Source organism: Myxine glutinosa, chromosome 1, assembly GCF_964187855.1.
Source record: "Myxine glutinosa chromosome 1, kmMyxGlut1.1, whole genome shotgun sequence".
NCBI lineage: Eukaryota > Metazoa > Chordata > Myxini > Myxiniformes > Myxinidae > Myxine > Myxine glutinosa.
Genome location: NC_136261.1, coordinates 18885224 through 18902553, shown reverse-complemented (window position 1 = coordinate 18902553; position 17330 = coordinate 18885224). Strand labels below are relative to the sequence as shown.

At 57.1% G+C, this 17330-nt stretch overlaps 1 protein-coding gene across 2 annotated transcripts in view; it reads right to left on the bottom strand.

Moving 5' to 3' along the window:
* LOC137421606 (uncharacterized) overlaps positions 1 to 9412 on the bottom strand; it is a 182523-nt gene extending 173111 nt beyond the window's left edge. The window contains exons 1-2 of one of the 2 annotated variants that reach the window (XM_068107837.2): positions 9292 to 9396; positions 1170 to 1241 (exon numbers count right to left, since the gene is read on the bottom strand). Coding sequence is in view for 1 of the 2 variants with exons in the window: in XM_068107830.2 (XP_067963931.2) it covers positions 9292 to 9304 (13 nt within the window). In the remaining variant the exon portion in view is untranslated. Of the gene's footprint in view, positions 1 to 1169; positions 1242 to 9291 lie in introns of both variants that reach the window. The other variant, XM_068107830.2, reaches the window with a different exon arrangement.
* Positions 9413 to 17330: the final 7918 nt, after the last annotated feature.

Below are 17330 nucleotides of genomic sequence, written 5' to 3'. Positions count from 1 at the left end.
TTTGGTCAAACACATTCGGATTAACAATGGTGTCACTGGCCACAGTGTCCACCACGGCATCACAAAATTCTCCCTCAATTTTGTATCTAACCCTCAGATTACCTGTGCCAATTTTCTGCAATTCACTACTTTCACCAAAGGAGGGCACTTCTTCATACACTTGCCAGCCAAGCATGGCCCCGTATGCTCGGCCCGTTCCAATTTCCCGATTTAATCCCATGGCTCTCTTCCCAAGCCGAGAGTCCACAAATCACAGAGGAACATCTGTGGAAGACCATTCTCTTACTATCATGTTCCACAGATGCCCCAATGGTTGTCCGATGGGCTATACCATTCCTGTCCATGCGGTTCGACCCGCGTCCATAGACCAGCACAGCATGGCAGGTCACCACATGCTGGCTGTCCAAAAGTCTCAGTGAGAGCCTGCCGGGTCGTGCCTGCATTCCCGGGTGGTCACATCGGGCCCTTCGTGGCCGTCCGTGGTGCCGCCACCAAAGCGCGGCTCACAACACCTCCCCCTAGTGGTCCGCATGATACACAATGCTAGGCGTCCACGAGTCACCACCTAGGACCCCCCAAAGGTCTTAACCCCCTCCAGGGTCCGGCGACCCTGCCAGCCCGATACACTCGCTCGGGCGGCGCCCAGATGGACATGGGATGCCACACTCCACCAGACCCCCCATGGGGCCCGGGTCGTACCACGACACCCATAGTCAGATCCAAAGTCCATATCCTGCCAGCACAGTCCCCCAGCTGTCCGACATAAAATAATTTTGAAAGGGGCAAATTTTCCACTCCCTCGGTCCGAATTCCACAGCCCGGGGACCAACTCCTGCACAGCTGCTCCATATCAAATTGCCATTTAAATGTAATTTTAAAAAATTTGGCCTCGCGTGCCCAAACGCAGATGCAGGTTACAACCCCTTCTTCGGGTTTTCTGCCCCTCCCTGCAGCTGTTCCAAATTCACTATGCGGATCACTTTTTCTGAGGCTCTATTTCCCGACTCCTCCATGTCCGAGTCCAGCTCGGGGCCAAAACACCCCCCCCCCCCCCCCCCCCCCAGCTAGATATCCAATTTCAGACCCTCTGGTGCCCAATTGTGGTCCTTGGTGAGGGTCCCCTGGGTCACTTTAATCTCATCCTGGGGATATTTGATGGACTGACTCACCTCATCTCCCAGACTCTGTTGGACCCGATCAATCTCCTCCTTGACGATATTGTCCAAGGTGCTTGGTCGCTCCTGTACAAATTCATTCATACCATCCCCAGTCAATTGCAGCCCCAACAGGTCTTTATCTATCAACACCCGCTCTGGCTCCATAATACGGGCCTCCAGCTCTTTTACCTCTTGCTCCAAACCACCATCCTGATGCTGCAAAAATCCCAATTCCTCCCCCAGCTGGTGCATTCTGGCATCCATACAGGTCCGATAGCCTTCCAGGTCCTTTTCAGTCAAACAACCCTTATTTACTTCGGAGCATTCCCTCTATTGTGCCCCCATTTTATTATTTTGTTTTCTTTGGGCTTTCATTTCTCCAGTTCCAGCATCCAATTGTTCCCTCATTCTTTTAATCGTTTTAGTTTGGACATTAATTTGTTCTTTCATGTCACTCAAATCATCACTCATTCCCATTACTAATTTGAACATGGCCTGGAAAGTCATCGCACCCGTTTCCTCGTTCGATCGCTTTGGAACAGGGGAGGTTCCAATCCTATTCTTAAAACCTCCTACCCCCGGCCCACTGCCTTTCTCTTCAGTACCCTCCATCTGCTCGGTCATTTCATTCACGTCCGCCATACGTGTTGACAAAGCAGTATTCTTTTTCCCACGCACGCTTACTTTACCTCAGAAAAAAAACAAGAATTAAATTTAGCGTCGCGCTGCCTTGCGCTCTTCCCGACACCAAACAACTCCAAAATTTGGACACCCCGGTCACTACGATCACCTTCCGCTCGATGAGAGAAAGACAACCGTTAAAAATTTTGAGTCCAAATGCTGAGTGCAATTTGCACTGAGCGGGTGTCGCACTCGCACTGCCTGACACCAGTTTCTTTTTTTTTCTTTCAGAGGGTTCGAATCCCACTCCTCGACAACAGTTGTTGTGTCTCTACCCTGTATTGAAGTCCTCAGGGCAACATATGACCAAACGAGCTTTAACTCCAAGGCGTATACCCAACTATAGCGGTACCTTGTGCACGCAGGGGTAGGGGGGAGGAGCGTGGAAGGTAGCAAGGGCTTACCTACACGGCAGGTCTCGGTTGGGGTTATCCGATCCCCACAGACAAATAAACGCACAAGACAAGGAATTGAAAATGTAACAAATAATGGGTTTAATTGAAAGTAAATGCAATGCAATGAAGAGGTAAAACTAAATTCCTAAATGAGGGACTCTCCAATCGGACTCGATTACATGACAGAGGAAGAAATGAACGAATGTAAAAATAAACGTGTAGTGTGGTGCGTTGGCTGGTACACAGCTCTGGTCTCCCTCACATGACACTGGAACCCTGAAGGTCATCGACTGGGTCCCAGGTCTTGCGCGGGAAAACGCCCGAGGGCGCAAAGTCGCGCCGCAGCCAGCCGGTCCGCGCGAGGCAGCCAAATCCCTCCTCCTCCGATGGCCCAGGGAGAAAGAGAACAACGGTGTGACCGCTTGCACCAAATCAGCACAAGGGATGAGAGCGAACAATGTCGTGACCGCTTGCACCAAACCAACACGAGGGGGACAGAGAGAGAGAGAGAGAGAGAGAGAGAGAGAGAGAGAGAGAGAGAACAATGGTGTGACCGCTTGCACCAAACCAGCACGAGGGAGAGAGGGAGAGAGAGAGAGAACAACAGCGTGACCGCTTGCACCAAACCAACACGAGGGAGAGAGAGAGAACAACAGGGTGACCGCTTGCACCAAACCAGCATGAAAGAGAGAGAGAGAGAGAGAGCGAGAGAGAGAGAGAACAACGGCGTGACCGCTTGCACCAAACCAGCATGAGGGAGAGAGAGGGAGAGAGAGATATGCGTCTGCTTCCACCAGCGAGGAACAGAGAGAGCACGCGAATGCGACCGCCTGTGACCAGCTCGGGACAAAAAGAGAACAAGATGGCGGTTGCTTCGCCTTTTTGCTCCTGATGCTCGAATGTTCTCTCTGACGTCACACTCTCACCAATCGTGCAGGGCAATCACATCGCCCCAGCCAATCATCCTTCGGAGCGTGGCCTCACGGCCACACTTGGCGCCCATCGAGAAGATTCCCCTGGGTGCAGTAGTAGTGTCCGGATCCGGTCGGCGATCGTGTTATTGTAATGTGCCGATTGCATGGCTTTTTGATGAATATAAAGAAGGAGGGAAGACCACACACTGGGGAACTTATCCTAATGGACCCTATCTAAATAACACTACTTCGCTCCTCGTATGAAGACACACAACACTTACACGACATCCAGGCCTGACTTAAATACAGGAGGGTTTCTTCTTCGTGACATTCGGAGCACACTACCCTACACAATTCTACCTCAACTAAGGTATTTCATTACAACCCCCATACACGTAACAATATACATACATCTATACATATACATCTATACATATACATATACATACCTCAATACATATACATGTACATATCTCTAAACATATTGTCATATATCTATACATATATCTATACATATACCATGCATACACCTTTACCTATACATACATCTATACATATACATACATCTATTCATATATCTATACATATATCTATACATACACATGTACATACATCTATACATATACATACATCTATACATATACATATACGTACATCTAAACATATATCTATACATACACCTAAACATATATCGATCCATATATCTATGCATATATCTATACATATACCGTACATACACCATTACCTACACATACATCTATACATATAGATACATATGTGGCGGACACGATGGCGCTGGCGCGGTGACATCATTCCGGGCACCAAGAGGGTGTCGGCCACGCCCGAGGGGTAGGCGTGGCCTCGGGATATACACGAGGTGCGCAGCCCCGAGCACCTCAGTGCTATAGTTGAGCTTTGTAATAAAGACTCTTTTTTGGTTACCTGCGTTGTTGCTTCTCTTCTTGGCTAACAAGTCGTGCGCATAGCACCGCACTTCACTGGTGACCTCGACGCTGGTTCAGCCGCCGCTGACCAACAGAACGCGCCATAGCCAACAACGCGGTAGCGGTGAAGCTCCCCGAGTTTTGGGAAGCTCAGGCCGAAGTATGGTTCGTGCAGGCCGAGGCACAGTTCCGATTTCGAGGCATAACGGCAGATGAGACGCGGTATTACCACGTCATCGCCGCCCTAGGGCCCGGCACAGCCGCCCGAGTCGTGTCCGTCCTGCGGAACCCACCGGCCGACCACAGGTACGAGGCGCTGAAGCGCCTCCTCATCGCCACGTTCGGCCTCACGGAGTGCGAGCGGGCCGACCGCCTCCTGGACCTTCCCGAACTTGGCGACACACGACCATCGGTCCGGATGGACCACATGCTTTCGCTACTGGGTGACAAAGCCCCGGATTTTTTATTCCGGGCGCTCTTTCTACGCCAGCTGCCGGCACAGGAACGCCTCGCGTTGGCCGGTTCCAAAATAAAGGAACCCCGCGCGCTGGCCGTCGAGGCCGACAAGTTTTTCGCGGCTTGTGAAACGCGGGCGAGCTTCGGTGCGGCCGTCGCGGATCTCGAGGCTGTGCGCATGCACACCTTGTGGTTCCCAAGGCTGATGCCGATGCACACCACGTGGCCGCCGCCACACCCCGCCCACCACCACCACCGCGAAAACCGCGGCCTCCGCCTTCGCCGCAAACCTGGTGCCGTTTCCACGCCAGGTTTGGCCACAAGGCTAGGAATTGTTGCCCGCCGTGCTCGTTTGGCAAGTCGGGAAACTACCAAGCCGGCGCTCGGTAGCGGCCCTGAGCGTCGGCCATTCCGGCAGCCTCCTTTTTGTCACGGACACCTTGTCCAGGCGTCGCTTCCTCTGCGACACAGGCGCACAGGTGAGCGTTATCCCCGCCTCCACGTCCGACAAGCGAACCGCGGGCCGGGGCCCCGCGTTGCTTGCAGCCAACGGTACACCCATACGCACATTCGGGAAGCGCTGCCTCTCCCTGCGGTTCGGAGGGCAACGCTTTCAATGGACGTTCGTAACCGCCAGCGTGCCCACTGCCCATGGCATTGCTCAGTGCGGATTTCCTATGTGCAAATGGGCTGTTGGTGGATGTGAAGAAAAGACACCTCGTCCAGGCGGAAACGTTCAGCTCGCTTGCTTGCACGCTGAGCAGTTCGTTGGGCAGCTCCCTGAGCGGCTCACCGAGCGGCTTGCTGAGCGGTTCGATCCCGGCGAGGTTGGTCTGTACGCTTCCGGCAGCGGACGAGTTCACCCGCCTCCTCGCCAGCTTCCCGGCCCTCACGCGGCCCACCTTCTCAGCGGTGGCCGTCAAGCACGGGGTGGAACATCACATCCCCACCGTCGGGCCACCGGTCTATGCCCGGGCACGCCGCCTCTAGCCGACGAAGCTCGCGGTGGCAAAGCCGGAGTTCGCTACGCTGGAGCAGCTGGGCATCGTACGGCGCTCCAAAAGCGCTTGGGCGTCGCCACTGCACATCGTGCCGAAGCCCGGCTGGGGATGGCGGCCGTGCGGGGACTACCGCCGCCTCAACGATGCCACCACCCCAGACCGCTACCCGGTCCCTCACATTCAGGACTTTTCCGCCCGGTTGGCGAAAATGTCCTTCTTTTCTAAGGTGGACCTCATCCGCGGGTACCACCAGGTCCCCGTCAGGCCGGAGGGCGTACCGAAGATGGCCGTCATTACATCATTCGGCCTCTTCGAGTTTCTTCGCATGCCCTTCGGTTTGAAGAATGCGGCTCAGGCGTTCCAACGATTGATGGACAGCGTCTTGCGCGATTTGGATTGCGTGTACGTCTACCTGGACGACATCCTCGTCGCAAGCGCGTCCCGCGAAGAGCACCTCCGCCACCTCCGCACGCTCTTCGAACGCTTGGGCCAGCATGGCTTGATTGTAAATCCCGCCAAGTGCCGGTTCGGCGTCGCCGAAATCGACTTTTTTGGGCACCGCGTCACCAGGCACGGGGCCACCCCCTTGCCAGCAAAGGTGGAGGCGGTCAAGGGGTTTCCGCACCCCCGCACGATCAGGGGGCTCCAGGAGTTCCTGGGCATGGTAAACTTTTACCACCGTTTCCTGCCCCGCATCGCCCAGCTTCTGCGCCCCCTGCACGAGGCCCTCCGGGGGAAGCCGGGCAAAGGCGACGTTGCCTGGATCGAGCCGATGGATGCGGCGTTCGCGGGCGCGAAGCTCGCCTTGGCTAGCGCCACCATGCTCGCGCACCCGGTGCTCGATGCGCCGATCGCCCTCACCACCGACGCGTCGGACTACGCGGTGGGCGCGGTGAACGAGCAATGGGTGCGTGGTGCTTGGCAACCGCTGGCATTTTTCAGCCGGCAGCTTCGCCCGCACGAACGCCGGTACAGCACCTTTGACCGCGAGTTGCTCGGGCTCCACCTGGCGGTCCGGCACTTCCGCCATCTGCTCGACGGCCGTTCGTTCATGGCCTTCGTCGACCACAAGCCCCTGGTCTTCGCGATGGCCAAGGTCGCAGAGCCATGGTCGGCCCGGCAGCAGCGTCACCTCTCGGCCGTGTCCGAGTACACGACGGACATCCGGCACATCGCGGGAAAGGACAACCCGGTGGCGGATTGCCTTTCCCTGTCCGTCGCCCACGCGGTCCACCTCGGGATCGACTATGCCCGGATGGCTGCGGACCAGACCGCCGACCCCGACGTCCAGGCCTTGCGGACCGCCGTCACGGGCCTCCGCGTCACCAAGGTGCCATTCAACGGCGCGGGCACGGCCCTCTTGTGCGACGTCTCCCTCGGGAGGCCTCGCCCCATCGTGCCCGCGGGCTGGCCGGGTTTTTGACGCCATCCACGGCCTGTCCCACCCGGGCACGAAGGCCTCCCAGAGGTTGGTCGCCGACAAGTTCGTCTGGCATGGCCTCCGGAAGGCCGTCCGCGATTGGACCAGGACGTGCCTCGCGTGCCAGCGCGCGAAGGTGCACCGCCACACCCAGGCCACGTTGGCCCCGTTCACGGTGCCCGAACGTCGGTTCGACCACGTTCACGTGGACTAGGTGGGACCTCTGCCCCCCTCGCGGGGTTTCACCCACGTGCTCACCATGGTGGACCGCACCACCCGGTGGCCGGAGGTCGTGCCTTTGGCGGCGACGACGGCGGCGGACGTCGCGCAGGCGTTCATCGCCACCTGGGTTGCCCGGTTCGGCACCCCCTCGGACATCTCGGCCGACTGCGGCCCCCAGTTCACCTCGGAGCTCTGGGGGGCGTTCGCGCAGGGGCTCGGCGTCCAGCTGCACCGCACCACGGCCTACCACCCCCAGGCCAACGGCCTATGCGAGCGCTTCCACCGCTCCTTGAAGGCCGCGCTCCGGGCAACCCTCCGCGACGGCGGCTGGGTCGACAGGCTCCCCTGGGTCCTGCTGGGCCTCCGTACGGCGCCCAAGGACGACCTGCACGCATCCGCGGCGTAGTTGGTCTTCGGACAACCGCTGCGGGTGCCGGGCGAGTTCCTCCCCGACTCCACGGCACCATGGTCCGCGGCGCAGCAGCGCTCCGCACTGCAGGAGACCGCCCGGAGGTTCGCCCCGGTGCCGACGGTGCACCACGGGTGCCCGCCAACGCACGTCGCCCCGGAGCTTCGCACGGCGGAGTACGTGTTCGTCCGCCACGACGCCCATCGGACACCGCTGCGGCCCCCGTACGACGGGCCCTTCCGCGTGCTGGAGACCGGGGACAAACACTTCACCCTCGACATCGGCGGTACTACTGACCGCGTTTCCGTGGACCGCCTCAAGCCAGCCCACCTCGACGTGGACCACCCCCCGCCAGTGGCCCGGCCCAGTCGGCACGTCCCCCCCCCCCCCCCCCAGTCCTGCACCCATCCCAGGTGCCGCCGGAGGCATCCCAGATGACATCCCGGCAACCCAGCCGCCGCCAGCCGCCAGAGGGCGCTTCGGCCGGGTCATCCGTTTGCCCCGCAAACTGACCCTTCAGGTGCGCGGGAATTCTGGGGGGGCGCATGTGGCGGACACGATGACGCTGGCGTGGTGACATCATTCCGCGCACCAAGTGGGTGTCGGCCACGCCCGAGGGGTAGGTGTGGCCTCGGGATATACACGGGGCACGCAGCCCCGAGCACGCGGAGCACCTCAGTGCTTTCGTTGAGCTTTGTAATAAAGACTCTTTTTTGGTTACCTGCGTTGTTGCTTCTCTTCTTGGCTAACAAGTCGTGCGCATAGCACCGCACTTCACATACATCTATACATATACATGTACATACATCTGTAGATATATATATACAAACATCTATATCTATAGTATCCATACACACACACACTATATATATATATATGTAGTATAGGCTACATATATATCTCCTAATCTCCTGTCCTCTCAAGTCAAAGCTTCATGCTCACTTTCATTCCTTCACCGGTTCACCTCCTCCACCATCTTATCTAATCCGTGGAACTACCTCTCCAAGGTTGTTGCCTTATTCATTTCCTTCTCCCCAGGCATCCAACATTACATCGCCAGATCGCCAACTCTATAATCAATATTCAAAAGGAAAAAAATAAAAATGATTTCGACAAATCAAATCACAGCCACGAAAACAACTTATTTTCCTGTCTTTCAATCACTTGCAAAGTTTTCCTTCCATTATTCATTCTCTGCTGGCGCTACTCATTCTCTCCTCGTTGCATCATCCCATGCTATCACTATCAGGGTTAAACGTCAAGGGTTTCTCAGACACGCAGCACGAACACCATTGATGTTATCTCTATAGTGGGTTTTATTTATTATTTTATAATGTGTACCGAATGAGAGAGAATAACGCAGTTTGAAACGATGCTGAGGTAAAATAAACATTTGTCTCTTTCTCTTAATCTCCCGGTGTCCACCCATTCACCTCCATCACCAAGCTTCCCCTCAACCCTCCGAACCCCCCTTTATCCTCGCTCTTCATCTCCCACCTCCCCTCTTCACCCCCCTCCTCTTCCTCTTCAAACTCCTCATTCTCCTTCCCCGTTCTCTTTCAGTCACGCCGTTTAATTCGGCTTGAGGTATTTTTTGCGCCATCTATATATTCCACACGTGTTTAGGATATCGTCACATTTCACTGTGACCAGTATGGAGGGAATAAAACAAAATAAGAAAATTATTCTCACCTGAAGCCCTCATCCGGCAACTCCAACAAGCCTCGATCTGATTGGTTGTCGCTGGGGACCGAACTGTTACGAATACTTCAATGATGACACATTCTACTATCTATATGTTTATATATGTTTTTACTGACAGACATTTTATAATATGATATTACAAAATGATGACGTCTGTCTCTCAAAAAAATGAGTCGTCACGGTTCTCCGGGAAAGCGCCACCGGGTCGAGCCCGACTCACTTTCCGGTTTCCATCAACACAATATTACTTTGGTTTATTTGTTTTTATTTTCGCGGATGCTTTTCATCGTTAATTCTGTTTCCTCAAATATTGTCGAATTTTTTTAATCGAACCTGTATCGTGAATAACGGTTGCCCCTGACGACGTATGTGCCACACGGGATTAATATATAAACAATTCGTGCGTGCGATTCCATCGGTATTGCGTTGCGTTTCAATATAACGTGTAGTTCTGTTATTGTGTTTAGCATTGTATTGGCTTGGAGTCTTTCCGACGTGGAAAGGAGAACTCTTAGCCGGGATGTGTTCCATTACCAATCAGCTTGTCGAGCGCTCGCCAAGCGGCTTAAGCACTCCAAAGAAATGGTTGCTCAGCAACGGCTGGCTTCGCAAGCGATAGCAAGCTGATTGGTAATGGAACACATCCACTGAGCTCCATAATATGGAGGAATTACTGGTGGATGAGAGTTCGTTTGCTGTTGAGGTCGCGCGGCCGCCATATAGACCTTATGCATATGACGTCACACACCCTTAGAAATTGAAGTTCGCCCCTCTCAGAGGGCAAGCAATACTGCTGGAACGACACAATGCAAATCCTGAGCAGTGCCCCATTCATGAGCAATTCCACCTGTTGGAGGGACTGAAACCCAAACGGAACGGTCTTTCAGAGACATTCGACTTTCAGAGACTTTCAGAGAACCCTGGCTTCAAATCAACTTCCTCAAGCTTAACTGTGATAAATCTGAAATAATCATCATTGGCCCAAAAACGCTCACAAAATCCACCCATAACTTTGCCCTCAACATCGACGGTATCCCAGTATCCACCTCCCCTCACATCCGGAATCTTGGCGTCATCTTTGACCAAACCCTTTCCTTCGACAAATACACTAAACAGATCACAAAGTCAGCCTTCTTTCACCTGAAAAACATTGCCCGTCTCCGCTCATCCCTCTCCTCCACGGCTGCAGAAACCCTCATCCACGCCTTCATCACCTCCCGTCTGGACTACTGCAATAGCCTCCTCTATGGTTCACCCTCAAAAATCACCAATAAACTCCAATACATTCAGAACTCCGCTGCCCGTCTACTCACTCATTCCCGGACCCGTGACCACATCACCCCCGTCCTTTACAAGCTTCACTGGCTCCCCATCCCCCAGAGAATCCAGTACAAAATCCTCCTCTTGACATACAAAGCCCTCCATAACCTGGCCCCATCCTACCTGGCTGACCTCCTCTCCAGACACACTCCCACCCGCAACCTCCGCTCTGCTGGTACCAACCTCCTGACCCCCTCCATCCGGACCAAATTCAGATCCTGGGGGGACAGGGCCTTCTCCATCGCTGCTCCCACCCTCTGGAACTCACTACCTCACACCATCAGAGACTCCTCCTCACTCACCACATTCAAAACATCACTAAAGACCCACCTGTTCAACGCTGCATTCAACATTCAACCCACAGCATTTAACCCCTGACTATCTCTTCTCCTTCTCCCTCCTTTTGCTTTAAATATTTCCCTATTGATTCTTGTCTTGTCTTTTTGATTCTTGTCTTATATATATGCCGTATATCGCTGCTGTTTGTTTTCTTGATTCTTGTCTTTTTGCAATTGTTGTTTTCATGTATTGTTATGCATTATGTTTTCCACTCTGTCAAAGCGCCTTTGGGCTTCTGGAAAAGCGCTATACAAAATAAATGAATTATTATTATTATTATTATTATTCGTGCACTGGAAAAAAACGTGGAGGAACTACAGAAGGACAATATTGCCCTCAGAACTCAAGTGTGTGACCTGGAAGAAAAGATAAGAGTGAAGTGTGGTGCGACGCACACAACTTGCTTGCCAAAGAGGTAGGCCACAACGCGTTTGATAACCAAAAGAGTCTTTATTAAGAAAGCTCAAACTGCAGCACTGGGCGGGCTCGAGCTTGGAGCCCGCATATATGTGCAGGGGCCACGCCTAATCCCCGGGCGTGGCCGATCGGTCGATAGGCGGGGCATGCCTTCCAGTTCCCCGCCTGGACGTTCGCGCCACCTGCTGGTGCGTTGAATTCGTGTCCTCTTGCTTGTGTCCGCCACACGCGCCCCCCCAAAATTCCCACGCACCTGAAGGGTGAGTTTGCGGGGAAGCCGGATGACCCGGCCGAAACGCCCCCTGGCGATGGGTGCCGGTCTGGGGGGTGGCGGGGCCGGGGGGTGCCGGGGGTCCGACCGCCGGGGGGCGGCCTCGACGCGGAGGCAGAGCCGCTGGCGGGGGGTGGTCCGGATCGAGGTGGGCCGGCTTGAGGCGGTCCACGGAAATGCGATCCGGGGCACCGCCGATGTCGACCGTGAAAAATTTGTCCCCGGTCTCCAACACGCGGAAGGGCCCGTCGTACGGGGGCCGTAGCGGTGCCCGGTGGGCGTCGTGCCGGATGAACATGTACTTTGCCGTGCGAAGCTCCGGGGCGACGTGGGAAGGCGGGCAACCGTGGTGTGCCGTTGGCACCGGGGCGAACCTCCGGGCGGTCTCCTGAAGGGTGGAGCGCTGTTGTGCCGCGGACCAAGGAGCAGTGGAGTCGGGGATAAATTCACCCGGTACCCGCAGTGGTTGCCCGAAGACCAGCTCCACCGAGGACGCGCGCAGGTCGTTCTTGGGCGCCGTCCTGAGGCCCAGCAGGACCCAGGGGAGTCTGTCGACCCAGCCGCCGTCGCAGAGGCAGGCCCGGAGCGCGGCCTTCATGGAGCGATGAAAGCGCTCGCACAGGCCATTGGCCTGGGGGTGGTAGGCCGTGGTGCGGTGTAGTTTCACCCCGAGCCCTTGCGCCACCGCGGCCCAGAGCTCCAAGGTGAACTGGGGGCCGCGGTCGGACGGGATGTCCGAGGGGACACCGAACCGGGCAACCCAAGTGGCGATAAAGGCTTGCGCCACCTCAGCTGCAGACGTCGCCGCCAATGGGACGGCCTCCGGCCACCGTGTGGTGCGGTCGACCATGGTGAGGAGGTGGGTGAACCCTCGCGAGGGGGGCAGAGGTCCCACCAAGTCGACGTGCACGTGGTCGAACCGCCGCTCGGGCACCGTGAACTGGGCCAACGGTGCCTGAGTGTGGCGGTGGACCTTTGCGCGCTGGCACGCGAGGCACGTCCTGGCCCAGTCGCGGACGTCCTTCCGGAGGCCATGCCAGACGAACTTTGCCCCGACGAGTTTCTGGGATGCCCTCGCGCCAGGGTGGGACAGGCCGTGGATGGCGTCGAACACCGGGCGCTGCCAGCCAGCGGGCACGATGGGGCGAGGCCAGCCGAGGGAGACGTCGCATAGGAGGGCCGTGTCCGCGACGTCGAACGGCACCTCGGTGACGCGGAGGCCCGTGACGGCGGTCCGCAAGGCCTGGACGCCGGGGTCGGCGGTCTGGGCCTCCGCCATCCGGGCATAGTCGACCCCGAGGTGGACCGCGTGCACGACGGACCGGGAAAGGCAATCCGCCACCGGGTTGTCCTTACCCGCCACGTGACGGATGTCCGTCGTGTACCCGGACACGGCAGAGAGGTGGCGCTGCTGCCGTGCCGACCATGGTTCGGCGACCTTGGCCATCGCGAACACAAGGGGCTTGTGGTCAACGAAGGCCATGAACGGGCGGCCCTCCAGCAGATGGCGGAAGTGTCGGACCGCCAGGTGGAGTCCGAGCAACTCACGGTTGAAGGTGCTGTACCGGCGTTCGTGCGGGCGAAGCTGCCGGCTGAAAAACGCCAGCGGTTGCCAAGCACCACGCATCCATTGCTCGTGCACCGCGCCCACTGCGTATTCCGACGCGTCGGTGGTGAGGGCGATCGGTGCATCGGGCGCCGGGTGCGCCAGCATGGTGGCGTCGGCCAGAGCCAGCTTTGCGCCCGCGAACGCCGCGGCCATCGGCTCCGACCATGCGATGTCACCTTTGCCCGGCTTGCCCCGGAGGGCCTCGTGCAAGGGGCGGAGGAGCTGGGCGATGTGGGGCACGAAGCGGTGGTAAAAGTTCACCATGCCCAGGACCTCCTGGAGCCCCTTGACCGTGCGGGGTCACGGGAAATCCCTGACCGCCTCCACCTTGGCCGGTAAAGGGACGGCCCCGTGCTCGGTGATGCGGTGCCCCAAGAAGTCGATGGTGGTGACACCGAAATGGCACTTGGCAGGGTTGATGATTAGGCCATGCTGGCCCAGGTGTTCGAACAGCGTGCGGAGGTGGAGCAGGTGGTCCTCCCGGGACACGCTCGCGACTAGGATGTCGTCCAGGTAGACGAACAGGAAGGGTAAGTCGCGCAAGACGCTATCCATAAGCCGCTGGAACGCCTGAGCCACATTCTTCAACCCGAAGGGCATCCTCAGAAATTCGAAGAGGCCGAAAGGGGTGATGACGGCCGTCTTTGGGACGTCGACCGGTTGGACGGGTACCTGATGGTAGCCCCGGATGAGGTCCACCTTTGAAAACACGGTCGTGTTGGCCAACCGGGCGGAAAAGTCCTGAATGTGCGGGACCGGGTAGCGGTCGGGGGTGGTGGCATCGTTGAGCCGGCGGTGGTCCCCGCACGGCCGCCATCCCCCGCTGGGCTTCGGCACGATGTGCAGCGGAGAAGCCCAAGCGCTGTTGGAGCGCCGCACGATCCCCAGCCGCTCCAGCGTGGCGAACTCCGCTTTCGCCACCGCGAGCTTCGTGGGCTCGAGTCGGCGTGCCCGGGCATAGACCGGCGGCCCGACAATGGGGATGTGATGCTCCACCCTGTTTTGAACGGCCACCGCTGAAAAGGGGGGCCGCGTGAGGGCCGGGAAACTAGCAAGGATGCGGGTAAAGTCGTCCGCTGCCGGAAGCGTGCAAACTAAACTCGCCGGGACGGAACCCTCCAGCAAGCCGCTTGGCAAGCCGCTCGGTGAGCCGCTCAGTGAGCCGATCAACGAGCTGCTCAGCGAACAAGCGAGCGAGCTAAAGGTTTCGGCCTGGACGAGCCGTTTGTGCTTTACGTTGACCAACAACCCATTCGCACATAGGAAGTCCGCACCGAGCAATGCCATCGGCACGCTGGCGGTCACGAACGACCATTGAAATCGTTGCCCGCCAAACCATAGGGAGAGGCAGCGCTTCCCGAACGTGCAGATGGGTGTACCGTTGGCGGCAAGCAACGCGGGGCCCCGGCCCGCGGTTCGCTTGTCGGACGTGTAGGCTGGGATGACGCTTACCTGCACTCCTGTATCGCAGAGGAAACGGCGCCCGGACAAGGTGTCCGTGATGAATTGGAGGCTGCCGGAATGGCCGGCGCTCAGGGCCGCTACCGAGCGCCGGCCAGGTCGTTTCCCGACTTGTCAAACGAGCACGGCGGGCAACACTTCCTAGCCTTGTGGCCAGGCTTGCGGCGGTGGGGGCTTCGGTGGCCGCGGTTTTCTCGGCGGCGGTGGTGGTGGGCGGGGCGCGGCAGCGGCCACGAGGGACGCAGCAGCATCAGCCTCGGGATCCACGACGGCCGCACTGTAACCCGACCCTGTGTCGCAAGCCGCAAATAACTTGTCGGCCTCTACGGCCAGGGCGTGGGGTTCCCTTATGTTGGAACCGGCCAGCGCGAGGCGTACCTGTGCGGGTAGCTGGCGTAGGAAAAGCACCCAGAATAAAAAATCCGGGGCTTGGTCACCAAGCAGCGACAGCATATAATCCATCCGCACGGATGGTCGTGTGTCGCCGAGTTCGGGAAGGTCCAGGAGGCGGTCGGCCCGTTCGATCTCAGTGAGGCCGAACGTGGCGATGAGGAGACGTTTGATCGCCCCGTACTTGTGGTCGGCCGGCGGGTGCCGCAGGATGGACACGACTCGGGCGGCAGTGCCGGGCCCGAGGGAGGCGACCACGTGGTAGTAACGGGTCTCATCCGCCGTTATGCCTCGAAGCTGGAATTGCGCTTCGGCCTGCACGAACCACACATCGGCCTGTGCTTCCCAAAGCTCTGGGAGTTTTACCGCGACAGCATTGTTGGCCATGGCACGTTTGGTGGTCAGCGACGGCTGAACCAATCAGGGTCACCAGTGAAGTGTGGTGCTACGCACACAACTTGCTTGCCAAAGAGGTAGGCCACAACGCTTTTGATAACCAAAAGAGTCTTTATTAAGAAAGCTCAAACTGCAGCACTGGGCGGGCTCGAGCTTGGAGCCCGCATATATGTGCCGGGGCCACGCCTAGTCCCCGGGCGTGGCCGATCGGTCGATAGGCGGGGCATGCCTTCCAGTTCCCCGCCTGGACGTTCGCGCCACCTGCTGGTGCGTTGAGTTCGTGGCCTCTTGCTTGTGTCCGCCACAAGAGCAACAGGTCTGCAGGAAGAACACTTTCAGAACAATGATGCAAAACTCCGATTTTACACGGGACTTCCTTCTTGGGCAATGTTTTGCCACTCTTCACGTTTACATCATGTGCTCTCCCAACGTGAAAAAAACTCACAAAGTTTGCTCAAGTGCTAATGAGTAATGTTCCTCATGAAGTTGCGATTCTCATCTCATAAAAGTGGAGATCATACAGTCATGTAATCATATTTTTATTGTAATTATCAAACATATATCCAAAGGTCGATGTCTCATATCCAAATTTGTACTGTTGCATGTTGGAGAATGAGGGAAAAAGCGACGCGCGTCGACAGAGCCGATGCTAATGAAACCGCACCGGCTACACCGCAACGTACGTACGATTTTTGATCCTGACAATGACAAAGCAAACTTGAAGGAGAATGCGGTGCCGATTATTGTTGCGGTTGTGGCGGGTTTTTTCAGTTGTCTCCATTTGTAACTGACTGTCGATCAGGCATCAGGGCGCGAATTTTAACAATCAATAATGATGTCTGCGTCCATCCAGTGATTTGGCGCCAACTTTGAGTGTGTTCATTGCAGAATACATGGTGAACCCCCAAATGTCTGGAAAAGCCGGTTGATTTTTCTGAAATGATAATGTTAACAAAATCATCCTTTTGATTACATTGTGTTGTGGCGGACACAACGCCAGCGGGTCATAATTCCGCGCACCAGTGGGTGATGCGAGCGACCGGACGTGGAAGCACGGCTCGGGCCACGCCCGGAGCAAGGGCGTCATGAGGCGCAGGGTTGAACTGGATTACATGCCCTGCCTTTCGGCCGACCGGCCACGCCCGAGGGCAAGGCGTGGCATCGGGACATATACGCGGGCTCGAAAATCGAGCCCGCCCAGTGCTTACGTGCGAGCATGTAATAAAGTGTTTGGTTTTGTTCAACGCGTGGTGGCCTACCTTCTTGGCAAACGAGTTGTGTGTGCATAGCACCACACTGGTGACCCCGACTGGTTCAGCCGTAGCTGACCCCTGAACGCGCCATGGCTACCTACGCTGTCGCCGTCAAACTCCCGGAGTTCTGGGAAGCACAGGCCGACGTTTGGTTTGTGCAGGCCGAGGCCCAATTCCAGCACCGGGGCATCACAGCGGACAACACCATGTACTTTCACGTGGTCGCCGCCCTCGGACCCGGCACTGCCGCCCGCGTCGTGTCCTTCTTTCAGCACCCGCCGGGCGCCCACAAGTACGCGTCGCTCAAACGACTTCTCCTCACCACGTTCGGGCTCACGGAGGCTGACCGCGCCGACCGCCTCCTTGACCTTCCCGCCCTCGGCGACACACGACCGTCCATTCCGATGGACTATATGTTGTCCCTTCTTGGAGACAAACGCCCGGATTTCCTTTTCCGACCGCTTTTCCTCCGCCAGCTACCTGCGCAGGTGCGGCTCGCGCTGGCCGGTTCGGCCATAACGGAACCCCGCGCCCTGGCCAGAGAGGCGGACAAATTTTTCGCGGCCTGCGA